General features: G+C 43.1%; 1 protein-coding gene across 2 annotated transcripts in view; it reads left to right on the top strand.

Moving 5' to 3' along the window:
- The window catches only part of tmem45a (transmembrane protein 45a), a 124,224-nt gene that overhangs the window by 17,991 nt on the left and 90,121 nt on the right, over positions 1–16,112 (top strand). For both annotated transcript variants that reach the window (XR_011476264.1, XM_024140002.2), the window contains exon 2: positions 9,535–9,754. Coding sequence is in view for 1 of the 2 variants with exons in the window: in XM_024140002.2 (XP_023995770.1) it covers positions 9,553–9,754 (202 nt within the window). In the remaining variant the exon portion in view is untranslated. The remainder of the gene's footprint in view (positions 1–9,534; positions 9,755–16,112) is intronic.

The raw sequence follows: 16,112 nt of genomic DNA, 5'->3' as shown, positions 1-16,112 counted from the left end.
CATCAAAGAACACCATACCTACTGTGAAGCATGGGGTGGAAACATCATGCTTTGGGGCTGTTTTGTTGCGACGGGACCAGGACGACTGATCCGTGTAAAGGAAAGAATGAATGGGCCATGTATCGTGAGATTTTGAGTGAAAACCTCCTTCCATCAGCAAGGGCATTGAAGATGAAACGTGGCTGGGTCTTTCAGCATGACAATGATCCTAAACACACCGCCCGGGCAATGAAGGAGTGGCTTTGTAAGAAGCATTTCAAGGTCCTGGAGTGGCCTAGCCAGTCTCCAGATCTCAACCCCATAGAAAATCTTTGGAGGGGTTGAAAGTCCGTGTTGCCCAGCAACAGCCCCAAAACATCACTGCTCTAGAGGAGATCTGCATGGAGGAATGGGCCAAAATACCAGCAACAGTGTGTGAAAACCTTGTGAAGACTTACAGAAAACGTTTGACCTCTGTCATTGCCAAACAAAGGGTATATAACAAAGTATTGAGATAAACTTTTGTTATTGACCAAATACTTATTTCCCACCATAATTTGCAAATAAATTCATTAAAAATCCTACAATGTGATTTTCTGGAATTTTTTTTCTCATTTTGTCTGTCATAGTTGAAGTGTACCTATGATGAAAATTACAGGCCTCTCATCTTTTTAAGTGGGAGAACTTGCACAATTGGTGGCTGACTAAATACTTTTTTGCCCCACTGTATATTGACAATTAATCGAACAAAAGGACCATTTGTGATGTTTATGGACATATTGGAGTGCCAACAGAAAAAGCTTGTCAAAGGTAAGCATGAATTATACTTTATTTCTGCGTTTTGTGCCGCGCCTGAGAGTTGAAATATGATTGTCTGTTTGTTTTCTGGGGTGCTATCCTCAGATAATAGCATTGTTTGCTTTCGCCGTAAAGCCTTTTTGACATCTGACACGTTGGCTGGATTCACAACAAGTGTGAGCTTTAATTTGGTGTATTGCATGTGTGATTTCATGAAAGTTAAAATTTTATAGTAATTTATTTGTATTTGGCGCTCTGCATTTTCACTGGATTTTGGCCAGGTGGGACGCTAAATGTCCCACCTATCCAAGAGAGGTTAAATCCTTCCATAAATGTGTATATAATCAAACTTAAAAAGCTGCCCTTGATTACTCTAACAATTATTTTTGTAAAAAACAAGATAACATTTTTCCAAAAGTTACACCGTACACAAGCTTAAGATCACCATGTGCAATGCCGACCGTTGGCTGGAGTGGTGTAAAGCTCGCCACCATTGGACTCTGGAGCAGTGGAAACGTGTTCTCTGGATGATGAATCACGCTTCACCATCTGGCAGTCCGACGGACGAATCTGGTTTGCAGATGCCAGAGAGTGCTACCTGCCCAAATGCGTAGTGCCAACAGTTTGGAGGAGTAGGAATATTGGTCTGGGGCTGGTTTTCATGGTTCGGGCCTCTTAGTTCCAGTGAAGGAAATTGTTAACGCTACAGCATACAATGGCATTCTAGACGATTCTGTGCTTCCAATTTTGTGGCAACAGATTGGGGAAGGCCCTTCCTATTTCAGCATGACAAAGCCCCCGTGTACAAAGCGAGGTCCATACAGAAATGTTTTGTCGAGATCGGTGTGGAAGAAATTGCAGGCCTGACACAGAGCCCTGACCTAAACCCCATCGAACACCTTTGAGATTAATTGAAACGCCAACTGCGAACCAGACCTAATCGCCCAACATCAGTACCCGACCTCACTAATGCTCTTGTGGCTGAATGGAAGCAAGTCCCGCCAGCAATGTTCCAAAATATAGTGGAAAGCCTTCCCAGAAGAGTGGAGGCTGTTATAGCAGCAATGTTCCAACATCTAGGGAAAGCCTCCCAGAGGAGTGGAGGCTGTTATAGCAGCAATGTTCCAACATCTAGTGGAAAGCCTTCCCAGAGGAGTGGAGGCTGTTATAGCAGCAATGTTCCAACATCTAGTGGAAGCCTTCCCAGAAGAGTGGAGGCTGTTATAACAGCAATGTTCCAACATCTAGTGGAAAGCCTTCCCAGAAGAGTGGAGGCTGTTATAGCAGCAATGTTCCAACATCTAGTGGAAAGCCTTCCCAGAAGAGTGGAGGCTGTATAGTGGAGTTTGGAGTGTGACTGTTTGAGGTTGTGGACAGGTGTCTTTTATACTGATAACAAGTTCAAACAGGTGCCATTAATACAGGTAACGAGTGGAGGGCAGAGGAGCCTCTTAAAGAAGAAGTTACAGGTCTGTGAGAGCCAGAAATCTTGCTTTTTTGTAGGTGACCAAATACTTATTTTCCACCATAATTTGCAAATAAATTCATAAAACATCCTACAATGTAATTTTCTGGATTTTTTTCCCTAATTTTGTCTGTCATAGTTGAAGTGTACCTATGATGAAAATTACAGGCCTCTCTCATATTTTTAAGTGGGAGAACRTGCACAATTGGTGGCTTACTAAATACTTTTTTGCCCCACTGTATATCCAAAATGTCCATTTTATTTGGTTTGATCCAGAAAATCTCTGGTTCCAACTCGCGCAACATGACTACAAAATTTCTCATAAGTTACCTGTAAGCTTTGTCCAAACATTTCAAACTACTTTTGTAATACAACTTTAGGTATTTTTTTAACGTAAATAATTGATAACGTTTTAGACAGGACATACTGTGTTGAATACCGGAGGAAAACAAAGTGGAGAGTGCTTTTCAGGTCACGCGCCTCTATCAAAGAGTACACTTCCCTCTACTCTCGTTCTGAACAGTGCTACTTCTTAATTTCTTAAAGGAAAAACCTCAACCAATTTCTAAAGACTGTTGACATCCAGTGGAAMTGATAGGAACTGCAAGAGAGTCGCTTAGAAATCTGGATTCCCAATGAAAACTCATTGGAAAGAGTGACCTCAACAACAACAAAAAATTCTGAATGGTTTGTCCTCGGGGTTTCGCCTGCCAAATAAGTTCTGTTATACTCACAGACATGATCCAAACAGTTTTAGAAACGTCAGAGTGTTTTCTATCCAAATCTACTAATAATATGCATATCTTAGCTTCTGGGCCTGAGTAGCAGGCAGTTTACTTTGGACACGCTTTTCATCCGGACTCAAAATACCGCCCCCTATCCCAAAGACGTTTTAAGGACTAATAAGGATATTGAAAGCGTGCTGGAAAGAATTATCCGGTCAAGGATGGATAGATTCTTATAGTTGGAGTGACACGGCCCGCTTTTGGAGCCTCTGTATATGTATGCAGTCATATTATTGTTTGTTTCCCTTCACCTGAGTGGTGCTGGATCTTGTTTCCCTTCACCTGAGTGGTGCTGGATCTTGTTTCTCTTCACCTGAGTGGTGCTGGATCTTGTTTCTCTTCACCTGAGTGGTGCTGGATCTTGTTTCTCTTCACCTGAGTGATGCTGGATCTTGTTTCTCTTCACCTGAGTGATGCTGGATCTTGTTTCCCTTCACCTGGGTGATGCTGGATCTTGTTTCCCTTTACCTGAGTGGTGCTGGATCTTGTTTCCCTTCAACTGAGTGGTGCTGGATATTGGCTCCCTCTTTTTCATTCGCTTGTTTAGAAAGTTTCCTCTTTGGGCCATTAGGAACAGACATCACAGGCTCCAACAGAGACAGATATCCACAGACTCCAACAGAACAGATATACAAAACTCCAACAGGAACAGATATCACAGGCTCCATCAGGAACAGATATCACAGACTCCATCAGGAACAAAGACTCACAGGCTTCCAACAGGAACATTATATCACAGGCTCCATCAGGAACAATATCACAGACTCCAACAACAGATATCACAGGCATCCAACAGGAACAGATATCACAGGCTCCAACCAGGAACAGATATCACAGGGCTCCATCAGGAACACATATCACAGGCAACCACAGTATCACAGGCATCCATCAGGGAACATATATCACAGGCTCCACAGAAACAAGATATCACAGGCTCCAACAGGAACAGATATCACAGACTCCAAACAGGAACAGATTATCACAGCTCCAACAGGAACATATATCACAGGCTCATCAGGAACAGATATCACAGGCTCCAACAGGAACAGATATCACAGCTCCAACAGGAACAGATATCACAGGCTCCAACAGGAACAGATATCACAGGTCCATCAGGACAAATATCATCAGAGCTCCAACAGATCACCAGGCTCATAGGAACATATATCACAGGCTCATCAGAGAACAGATATCAAAGGCTCCAACAGTATCACCAGGCCATCAGGAACATATAGTCACAGGTCCATCCAGGAACAGATATCACAGGTCTCCATCAGGAACAGATATCACAGGCTCCAACAGGAACAATATCACAGCTCCTAACAGGAACAGATTATCACAGCTCCACAGGAACCTATATAAGTATAGCACAGATTCACACTCAGGAACAGATATACACTCCAACAGACAGATATCACTAGGCTCCACCAGGAACAGAATATTCACCAGGCTCCAACGAACAGATATCACAGGCCTCCAACAGAACAGATATCACAGGCTCCATCAGGAACCGATATCCACAGCCTCCATCAGGAACAGATTATCACAGTCCATCAGGAACATGATATCAAGGCTCCATCAGAACAAATCACAGGGCTCCACAGAACAGATATCGACAGGCTCCAACAGGAACAGATATCACAGGCTCCAACAGGAACAGATTTCACAGCTCTAACAGAAAAATCACAGGCTCCAACAGGAACAGTATCAACAGGCTCCATCAGGAACAGATATCACAGCTCCATCAGGAACGGAATTCACAGGCTCCAACAGGAACGGATATCACAGGCTCCAACAGGACACGATATCACAGGCTCCAACAGATCGGTACACGGATACTCACAGCTCACAGGAAACCGATATCACAGGCTCCAACAGAACAGATATCACAGGCTCCAACAGGAACAGATATCACAGCTCCCAACAGGAACAGATCGATCTCACAGGCTCCAACAGGAACAGATGATCACAGGGCTCAACAGGAACAGATATCACAGGCTCCTATCAGGAAACAGATATCACAGGCTCCAACAGGAACAGATATCACAGGCTCCAACAGGAACAATATCACAGCTCCATCAGGAAAATATCACAGTCAACAGGAACAGATATCACAGGCTCAACAGGAACAGATATCACAGGCCTCCATCAGGAAAGATAGTCCACAGGCTCCAACAGGGAACAGAATATCACAGGCTCATACAGGAACAGATATCACATCTCCACAGGAACAGATATCACAGGTCACATCAGGAAAAGAACAGTATAAATATCACGGCTCCATTCAGGAACAGATGTGCAAGGCTCCAACAGGAACAGATATCACAGGCTCCAACAGGAACAGATATCACAGGCTCCATCAGGAACAGATATCACAGGCTCCATCAGGAACAGGCTCCAATAAACTGTCCATAAGCAAAAGCTCCACGTCACTAAAGAGATCAAAGCCTAATGCTAGGTAGCCAGCACATGAACAGCTGAAAATAACAYCTGTTTATCACCACATCTGGCTGACTAAGTCAGGGGTTAGCCTAAATGAACAACATAAGGTTCCTGACTTGTTGCTGTATTTTCGTTTTTTCTTTTAATAAAAATCTAAATCAAAACTCTGCATTTAACACATTTACCAACGTCTTAGTTTTGCAGCCTACTCAATCATGTTTTATAGCTACTGTTTACAGGCCTCATGGGCCGTATACAGCGTTCCTCACTGAGTTCCCTGAATTCCTATCGGACCTTGTAGTAATGGCAGATAGCATTTATAATGTTTGGGGACTTCAATATTCACATGGAAAAGTCCACAGACCCAAACCAAAAGGCTTTCGGAGCCATCATCGACTCAGTGGGTTTTGTCCAACATGGCTCCGGTTCTACTCGTGGCCACAGTTATACCCCGGATCTAGTTTTGTCCCGTGAAATAAATATTGTGGATCTTAATGTTTTTACTCATAATCCTGGGCTATCAGACCACCATTTTATTAAGTTTGCAATCGCAATAAATAATCTGCTCAGACCCCAACCAAGGATTATCAAAAGCCATGCTTTTATAATCTCGGACAACCCAAAGATTCCTAGATGCCCTTCCAGACTCCCTCCACCTACCCAAGGACGTCTGAGTACAAAAAATTGTTAACCACCTAATTGAGGATCTAAATTCAACTATGCATAATGCCCTAGATGCAGTCACACCCCCTAAAAACGAAAAATGTTCTCCCTGGTATACAGAAAATACCAGAGCTATGAAGCTTCCAGAAACTTGGAAACGGCATCCGACAAGCTTGGAAAGACAGTACCTCCAAAAACTGTCACTGCTCCATCATCTGCTCCATACACTCCATCAGCCTACTTTTCCATCATAACTGAGGAGAATAAGAACCATCCAAAATGTAGTTAGATACTGTCGCAAAGTAAACTAAAGAGCAGCATTTCCCAAGAGAGTCTAGTGACTAGTCCATCAGTAGTTTTACTGTGTAGAGAGTCTAGTCCATCAGTAGTTTTACTGTGTAGAGAGTCTAGTGACTTTAGTCCCATCCAGTAGTTTTTATCTGTGGAGAGAGTCTCGTGTCCATCAGTAGTTTTACTGTGTAGAGAGTCTTAGTGACTAGTCCATGCAGTAGTTTTACTGTGTAGAGTCTAGTCCATCAGTAGTTTTACTGTGTAGAGAGTCTAGTCCATCAGTAGTTTTACTGTGTAGAGAGTCTAGTCCATGAATTTGTTTTTCCTCTTGTTTATCACCTTCTTCAAAGTCTGTCTGTCTGTCACTAATTATATTCATTCAAGGGAAAAAGGATGAAAGACTCAGGCTGTTTGAGATGTAAATAGACCAATTAATAGATATGCTGTGGTTGAATGACTGGGATCTCTTCATCCAGAGCATTCGTAAAGTATTCAGACCCCTTTAGTTATTCCACATATGTTTTTCACGCCCTCATTAATCTACACACAAATTCCCATAATGACGAAGCAAAAACAGATTGTTAGACATTTTTTTGCAAATGTATATATAACATGTATTTATATCCCATGAGGAGTTTTACTGTGTAGGAGTCTAGTGACTAGTCCATCAGTAGTTTTACTGTGTAGAGAGTCTAGTCATCAGTAAGTTTTACTGTGTAGAGAGTCTAGTCCATCAGTAGTTTTACTGTTGTAGAGAGTCTAGTGACTAGTCCATCAGTAGTTTTACTGTTGTAGAGTCTAGTCCATCAGTAGTTTTACTGTGTAGAGAGTCTAGTCCATCAGTAGTTTTACTGTGTAGAGTCTAGTCCATCAGTAGTTTTTACTGTGTAGAGGAGTCCAGTCCATCGGTATGTTTACTGTGTAGAGAGTCTAGTCCCATCAGTAGTTTTACTGTGTAGAGAGTCTAGTCCATCAGTAGTTTTACTGTGTAGAAGTCCTAGTCCATCAGTAGTTTTACTGTCTAGAGAGTCTAGTCCATCAGTAGTTTTACTGTGTAGAGTCTAGTCCATCAGTAGTTTTACTGTGTAGAGAGTCCAGTCCATCGGTAGTTTTACTGTGTAGAGAGTCTAGTCCATCAGTAGTTTTACTGTGTAGAGTCTAGTCCATCAGTAGTTTTACTGTCTAGAGAGTCTAGTCCATCAGTAGTTTTACTGTGTAGAGTCTAGTCCATCAGTAGTTTTACTGTGTAGAGAGTCCAGTCCATCGTAGGTTTTAACTGTGTAGAGAGTCAGTCCATCGGTAGTTTTTACTTGTGTAGAGAGTCCAGTCCATCGGTAGTTTTACTGTGTAAGAGAGTCTAGTCCATCAGTAGTTTTACTGTGTAGAGCTAGTCTAGTCCATCAGTAGTTTTACTGTCTAGAGAGTCTAGTGAACTAGTCCATCAGTAGTTTTACTGTGTAGAGAGTCTAGTGACTAGTCCATCAGTAGTTTTACTGTGTAGAGAGTCTAGTGGACTAGTCCATCAGTAGTTTTTACTGTGTAGAGATCTAGTGACTAGTCCATCAGTAGTTTTACTGTGTAGAAGAGTCTAGTGACTAGTCCATCAGTAGTTTTACTGTGTAGAGAGTCTAGTGACTAGTCCATCAGTAGTTTTACTGTGTAGAGAGTCTAGGGCGCCGGAAGAAATGGCAGCAGTTTTACGGGCGCCCAACCAATCGTGCTATCATGTGTTTTTTTTCACGTTATTTGTAAATCATGTTGTACATAATGTTTCTGCAACCGTATCTTACGGCAAAAAAGAGCTTCTGAATATCAGGACAGCGATCACTCACCTCGGATTAGACAAACACTTTTTCAACAACAAGCAAGACTCACATGATATTCTCCAAACACTCGGCAGGGCCGACATCCCAGTTATTCGCAAGAGGAAGCGACGCAGGTACAGAGGACGAAGAGCCGGATGCCTCGTCAGGACCCGCAGAAGACGAGTAGGAAAGCTGCCGTTACCTTCAATATTACTCGCCAACGTGCAATTATTGGATAATAAATTAGACGAGGTACGATCACGAATATCCTACCAACGGGACATCAAAAACTGTAATAATATACCTGAGTAAGTTGGGTGCGCAATTACGCAGGTACTTTCCCGAAACTGATGACACAAACAACTGGATTCGTTATCCCTTTCATGCCCTGCCTCCAGTCCACTTACCGATATCTGAACAAGAGAGCCTCATCGAAATTGCAAGAAGCGGTTCTTTGAAAATTGAATTTAATCAGAAGCCACTGCCAGATTTCTGGATTGGGCTGCGCTCGGAGTTTCCTGCCTTGGCAAATCGTGCTGTTAAGACACTGATGCCCTTTGCAACCACGTACCTATGTGAGAGTGGATTCTTGGCCCTCACTAGCATGAAATCTAAATACAGGTACAAGCTGTGTGTGGGAAATTATTTAAGACTGAGACTCTCTCCAATACAACCCAATATTGCAGAGTTATGTGCATCCTGTCAAGCACACCCTTCTCATTAATCTGTGGTGAGTTATTCACAAATTTTGATGAACAAATAAAGTTTTATATGTAAGATGGTTAAATGAAGAGCAACATTATTGATTATTATAATATTATTATTTGGGCCCTGGTCCTATAAGAGCTCTTTGTCCCTTCCCGTGAGCCGGGATGTGACAAAAACTCACACTCATTCTTATGTTTAATAAATGTATTGTATAGTGTGTGTGTGGCAGGCTTACAATGATGGCAATAAACAACATTTGAGAGTGCGATGACCCTGGTGCTAGAGGGGGTACAGCTGACCCTGGTGCGAGAGGGGGTACAGCTGACCCTGGTGCTAGAGGGGGTACAGCTGACCCTGGTGCTAGAGGGGGTACAGCTGACCCAGGTGCTAGAGGGGGTACAGCTGACCCAGGTGCTAGAGGGGGTACAGCTGGAGGTGGAATGTTTGAAGGGGTACGAGACTATAAACAGTTTACCACTTTAACAACAAAGAGGGCAACAAGAAATGTGGTGTTGTCTCAGAATAAGATACATTTCTCCTCACCAGATATCTGACTTTTCTGAGTTCTGACCGTCCGTCCCCTCTCTCTGTGTTCCAGGTATTCCAGTGAAGGATTATGGGTAGTTTTAAGGGCCATGCATTGCCGGGTAGTTTCTTCCTGATCGCGGGTCTGTGGTGGGCGGGAAAGTACTCTCTATGGTACGCCACCCTCAGGAACAAGAGTCTGGGCTCCACCTCCACCCGCCTGGCCAGCCGATCCACACAGCGCCGCCTGGAAGTCATCGAGGGATCTGTCACCCTCTTCTTCTCCGTGGTTGGTGAGCATCAACACCCTGAGCATCCACACTATATGTTTTTTTTATCACTTTGGTGCAATTTTCACAACACTCAAAACAGATCATCAAAAAGACAGGTGTTTCAAAAGCACATCTTTTTTTACCCCTTTTTTCGGGATATCCAATAGGCTCTATGCATTATACCGCCTCCAACGTTCTAATTTACTTCCGTCCAATTGGTAGTTCTGATCTTGTCTCATCGCTGCAACTCCCCTGCGGACTCTGCCTAGCCACACCTGCCTAGCCACACCTGCCTATCCACACCTGCCTAGCCACACCTGCCTATCCACACCTGCCTAGCCACACCTGCCTAGCCACACCTGCCTATCCACACCTGCCTAGCCACACTGCTTCTTGATACACTGTTCGCTTAACCCGGAAGCCAGCCGCACCAATGTGTCGGAGGAAACACCGTCCGACTGACGACCGAAGTCAGCCTGCAGGTGCACGGCCCGCCACAGCACAATGAGACCCCGGCCAAACCCTCCCCTAGGTCTACCAGTCACGGCTGGCCGTGACAGCCTGGGATCGAACCTGAGGCTGTAGTGGCACCTCAGCACTGCGATGTAGTTCCTTAGACCGCTGRGTSACTTTGGAGGCCCAACATTTTCAATTGACGACGTGCAACACACAAAATTATACAGTTACTTTTTCATTAAACTTAGTCAGTATTTCTTCTCGAAATACATGTTTCACATTGCAATACGTGTTCATATAAAGTAATTGCCTTTCACAATGAGATGCTCACTTATGAAAATGATTCTCTTTTGTTAAAAATATTRTACTTTTACTTAAACGTTTAGTAAACTTATAGATTTTACATGTAAACTGGTTTGTCCACTACAGATTATGAGAACTACAACTACTAATGAAAATATATGTCTGTAAAGTAGAAACATAACAAGTATGATACACAGTGGTAAGAAAAAGTATGTGAACCCTTTGGAATTACCTGGATTTCTGCATAAATTGGTCATCAAATTTGATCTGTTCTTCAAGTCACAACAATACACAAACATAGTGTGCTTAACACACACATTATTGAATTTTTCTTTTCTATATTGATTACATCATTTAAACATTCACAGTGTAGGTTGGAAAAAGTATGTGAACCCCTAGGCTAATAATGACTTCTCCAAAAGCTAATGTCACGCCCTGACCATAGAGAGCCCTTGGTTCTCTATGGTGTTGTAGGTCAGGGCGTGACTCGGGGGTGTTCTAGTCAATTATATTTCTATGTTTGGGTGTGAGTATGGTTCCCAATTAGAGGCAGCTGATTATTGTTGTCTCTAATTGGGGATCATACTTAAGGAGTCCCTGTTCCCACCTGCATTGTGGGATATTGTTTTGTGTATGTGCATGTAGCACCACTACTTTCACGTTTCGTTGTTGGTTTATTGTTTTGCAGAAGTTTCACTGTTCATTAAAATATGTGGAACTCTAATCACGCTGTGCCTTGGTCCGTCTCTCATCACGAACGTGACAGCTAATTGGAGTCAGCTAACCTGGAGTCCAATCAATGAGACGAGATTGGAGATGTTGATTAGAGCTGCCTTGTCCTATTAAAAACACTCACAACATTAGAGTTTGCTAGTCACAAGAAGCATTGCCTGATGTGAACCATGCCTCGAACAAAAGAGATCTCAGAAGACCGAAGATTAAGAATTGTTGACTTGCATAAAGCTGGAAAGGGTTACAAAAGTATCTCTAAAAGCCTTGATGGTCATCAGTCCACGGTAAGACAAATTGTCTATAAGTGGAGAAAGTTCAGCACTGTTGCTACTCTCCCTAGGAGTGGCAGTCCTGCAAAGATGACTGCAAGAGCCCAGCGCAGAATGCTCAATGAGGTTAAGAAGAATCCTAGAGTGTCAGCTAAAGACTTACAGAAATCTCTGGAACATGCTAACATCTCTGTTGACGAGTCTAAGATACGTAAAACACTAAACAAGAACGGTGTTCATGGGAGGACACCACGGAAGAAGCCACTGCTGTCCAAAAAAAACAATTTCTGCACGTCTGAAGTTCGCAAAAGAGCACCTGGATGTTCCACAGCGCTACTAGCAAAATATTATGTGGACAGATGAAACTACAGTTGAGTTGTTTGGAAGGTGATAGATGTGCAGAAGATGAATGTGCAAGTAGAGATACTGGGGTGCAAAGGAGCAAAAAATTATAATAATAACAATATGGGGATGAGGTAGTTGGATGGGCCTATTTACAGATGGGCTATGTACAGGTGCATTGATCTGTGAGCTGCTCGAACAGTTGATGCTTAAAGTTAGTGAGGGAGATATGAGTCTCCAACTTCAGTGATTTTTGCAGTTCGTTCCAGTCATTGGCAGCAGAGAACTGGAAGGAAAGGCGACCAAAGGAGGAATAGGCTTTGGGAGTGACCGTGAAATATACCTGCTGGAGCGCGTGCTACGGGTAGGTGCTGCTATGGTGACCAGTGAGGCTGAGAATAAGGCGGGGTTTTACCTAGCAAAGACATAGATGACCTGGAGCCAGTGGGTCTGGCGACGAATATGATGTGAGGGCCAGCCAACGTGAGCATACAGGTCGCAGTGGTGGGCAGTAATATGGGGCTTTGGTGAACAAAACGGATTGCACTGTGATAGACTACATCCAATTTGCTGAGTAAGAGTGTTGGAGCTCTATTTATAAATGACATCGCCGAAGTCAAGGACGGTAGGATAAGTCAGTTTTACGAGGGTATGTTTGCAGCATGAGTGAAGGATTCTTTTGTTGCGAAAATAAGGAAGCTGATTCTAGATTTAATTTTGGATTGGAGATGCTTAATGTGAGTCTGGAAGGAGAGTTTACAGTCTAACCAGACACCTCGGTGTAACGCTATTCCTTCGACGATAAATGTGAATCCGACCATCACCCATGGTGAGACAAAACCATGACTCGTTAGTGAAGAGCACTTTTTCGCAAGTCCTGTCTGGTCCACCGATGGTGGGTTTGTGGCCATAGGCGACGCTGTTGCCGGTGATGTCTGGTGAGGACCTGCCTTACAACAGGTCTACAAGCCCTCAGTCCAGCCTCTCTCAGCCTATTGCGGTCAGTCTGAGCACTGATGGAGGAGATTGTGCGTTCTGGTGTAACTCGGGCAGTTGTTGTTGCCATCCGGTACCTGTCCCGCAGGTGTGCGATGTTCGATGTACCGATCCCTGTGCAGGTGTTGTTACACGTGGTCTGCACTGCGAGTACGATCAGCTGTCCGTCCTGTCTCCCTGTAGCGCTGTCTTAGGTGTCTCACAGTAAGGACATTGCAATTTATTGCCTGGCCACATTGCAGTCCTCATGCCCTCCTTGCAGCATGCCTAAGGCACGTCCGCAGATGAGCAGGGACCCTGGAAATCTTTCTTTTGGTGCTTTTCAGAGTCAGTAGAAATGCCTCTTTAGGGTTTTCCTAACTGTGACCTTAAATTGCCTACCGTCTGTAAGCTGTTAGTGTCTTAACGACCGTTCCACAGATGCATGTTCATTAATTGTTTATGGTTCATTGAACAAGCATGGGAAATGGTGTTTAAACCCTTTACAATGAAGATCTGTGAAGTTATTTGGATTTTTACAAATTATCTTTGAAAGACAGGGACGTTTCTTGTTTATGTGTATACGACCAATAAAATGTGATTTTGACGCCATATACGTGGTCTGCAGTTGTGAGTGAACATTCCTTTTGAGCAACAGCACTGGTGAACATTTTTCCATTCAGCTTGAGAGCTCCCTCAACTTGAGACATCTGTGGCATTGTGTTGTGTGACAAAACTTCACATTTTACTTTTATTGTCCCCCAACACAAGGTGCACCTGTGTAGTGATCATGTTTAATCAGTTTCTTGATATGCCACACCTGTCAGGTGGGTGGATTTATTTTGGCAAAGGAGATGTTTGCACAATAATTTGAGAGAAATAAGGGTTTTGTGCGTGTAGAACATTTCTGGGATATTTTATTTCGCTCATGAAACATAGGACCAACACTTTACATGTTGCGCTATATTTTTTGTTCAGTATATATACAGGGCCTTCGGAAAGTATTCCGACCTTTGACTTTTTTACGTTACAGCCTTATTCTAAAATGGATTTAAAAAAAAGAAATCCTCAGCAATCTACACACAATACCACATATTTACATAAGTATTCAGACCTTTTCTATGAGACTCGAAATTGAGCTCAGGTGCATCCTGCAATTGTCCGTAGAGCTCCGAGACAGGATTGTGTCGAGGTACAGATCTGGGGAAGGGTACCAAAAAAAGTCTGCAGCATTGAAGGTCCCCAAGAACACATTGGCCTCCATCATTCTTAAATGGAAGAACTTTGGACCACCAAGACTTTTCCTTGAGCTTGCCGACCGGCTAAACTGAGCAATCAGAGGAGAAGGGCCTCGGTCGGGCAGGTGACCAAGAACCCGATGGTCACTCTGACAGAGCTCTAGAACTTCTCTGTGGAAATGGAGGAACCTTCCAGAAGGAACAACCATCTCTACAGCACTCCATTAATCAGACCTTTATGGTAAAGTTGTCAGACAGAAGCCACTCCTCAGTAGAAGGCACATGAATCCACTTGGAGTTTGCCAAAAGGCACCTAAGGGACTCTGACCATGAGAAACAAGTTTCTCTGATCTGATGAAACCAAGATTGAACTCTTTGGCCTGAATACCAAGCGTCACGTCTGGAGGAAACCTAGCACCATCGCTACGGTGAAGCACGGTGGTGGCAGCATCATGCTGTGGGGATGTTCTTCAGCAACAGGGATTGGGAGACAAGTCTGGATTAGTGATGCCCAAATATGACATTTTTGTCCGATACCGATATCCAATATTTTCCTTGCGAATAAACCTGATACCGATAACCAATACTTAAAAAATGTACGGCCTTTTAAGCATTCTAGTACTGTTAAATAGTTAACACACACACAACATGGTTAACACACACACAATGTACGGCATGCACTCTCAGTGCAAGAGGCATCACTACAGTCCTGGTTTGAATCCAGGCTGTAATTACATCCGGCCGTGATTGGGAGTCCCATAGGGCGGCGCCACAATTGGCCCAGCGTCTTCTGGGTTTGGCCGGGGTAGGCTGTCATTGTAAATAAGAATTTGTTCTAACTGACTTGCCGAGATAAATGAAGGTTACACAAACACACCACAATGACCTAAAAAGTTATTTTGTTGGCATTTACGCATGTCCCCCATTACCAGTAAAACTTTATCAAAACCTATTTTGTTCACTTACTTGCTGTGCTGTTTCGTTGTTCATTTGTTCAGTCGTTTCATCTCAATCAGGATTTCTATGCAACCGCCGTTGCATGTCAAAAAATATATATTTAACACAATTTGACGTCTCAATTAAGCTTGTTGACCAATCAGGACCTGAATATGACGCACGTAACAAAATAATTGAATGCGTTCATACAATTTTTGGAACGTTGTTATTACACATTTATTACACGATTACTCGTAATCCAATACGTCATAACGATTCATCAATGTATGCTATGATGCTGGTAAAGTTGTGTCGTGCACCTACAGTGCTGGTCAATAAAGAAAAGCTAGCTAGCTCATGGATGCCAAACAATGTTCTACCCCAAAAAACATAGCAAAACGACATCTGTTTCATAGCTAAAGTTATCTAGCTAACTATATAGCTAGGTGTCATCATCTAAATAACCCTAATTTATAAGACAGTTCTTATTTGATTAATGGTGGTTGGACCCATCTATGTGAAGCTAGCCACAATAAGGATGAGCCACAACAGTGACTTTGCGGTTAGCCTTCAAAATAAAAGTATGAATAATTCTGTTATTTGTATTCATTTGCATCACTGTCAATGAACATACTTTTATTTTGAAGGCAAACTGCAAATTCCACTATTGTGCCTAATCCTTAATCGTGGCTAGCTTCACAACACATAACACATAACCGGTCCGGTCGAGCATCACTAGCCACATGAAGCTAGCTGGCTGCTTATAACGTTAGCTTTGGGCAACAGGGTTAAGTAGCTGGCTAGCTATTTATTTTCATGAACTGAATTCAATTCTTAAAGGCGAACAACAAGCGGCAACCTAGCTAATACTCACAAGGATTCCTAAATCACTGCTAAGAATAATGAAAATGACTGCAGGTTCTACTGGTCATTGTTTTCAGGCTGGTTGTATTGGTGCTTGCTAGGTACCAAGCTAAAGCTAGCTACCCCAGAAGTTGGGGTCGAACAAATTATGCTTTATTACCAATGCGGTATTGAAAACACATCTTTCGTTGCCGGTGTTTGCAGACTTTTTTTGTTTGTTCAGCTTTGACAGTGCTACTGTATCTTTTTTGACACGCAAAGACC

The sequence above is a fragment of the Salvelinus sp. IW2-2015 genome, unplaced genomic scaffold, assembly GCF_002910315.2.
Source record: "Salvelinus sp. IW2-2015 unplaced genomic scaffold, ASM291031v2 Un_scaffold1980, whole genome shotgun sequence".
Taxonomy (NCBI): domain Eukaryota; kingdom Metazoa; phylum Chordata; class Actinopteri; order Salmoniformes; family Salmonidae; genus Salvelinus; species Salvelinus sp. IW2-2015.
The sequence above is the reverse complement of the archived record's forward strand: the minus strand, read 5'-3'. Positions and strand labels throughout refer to the sequence as shown.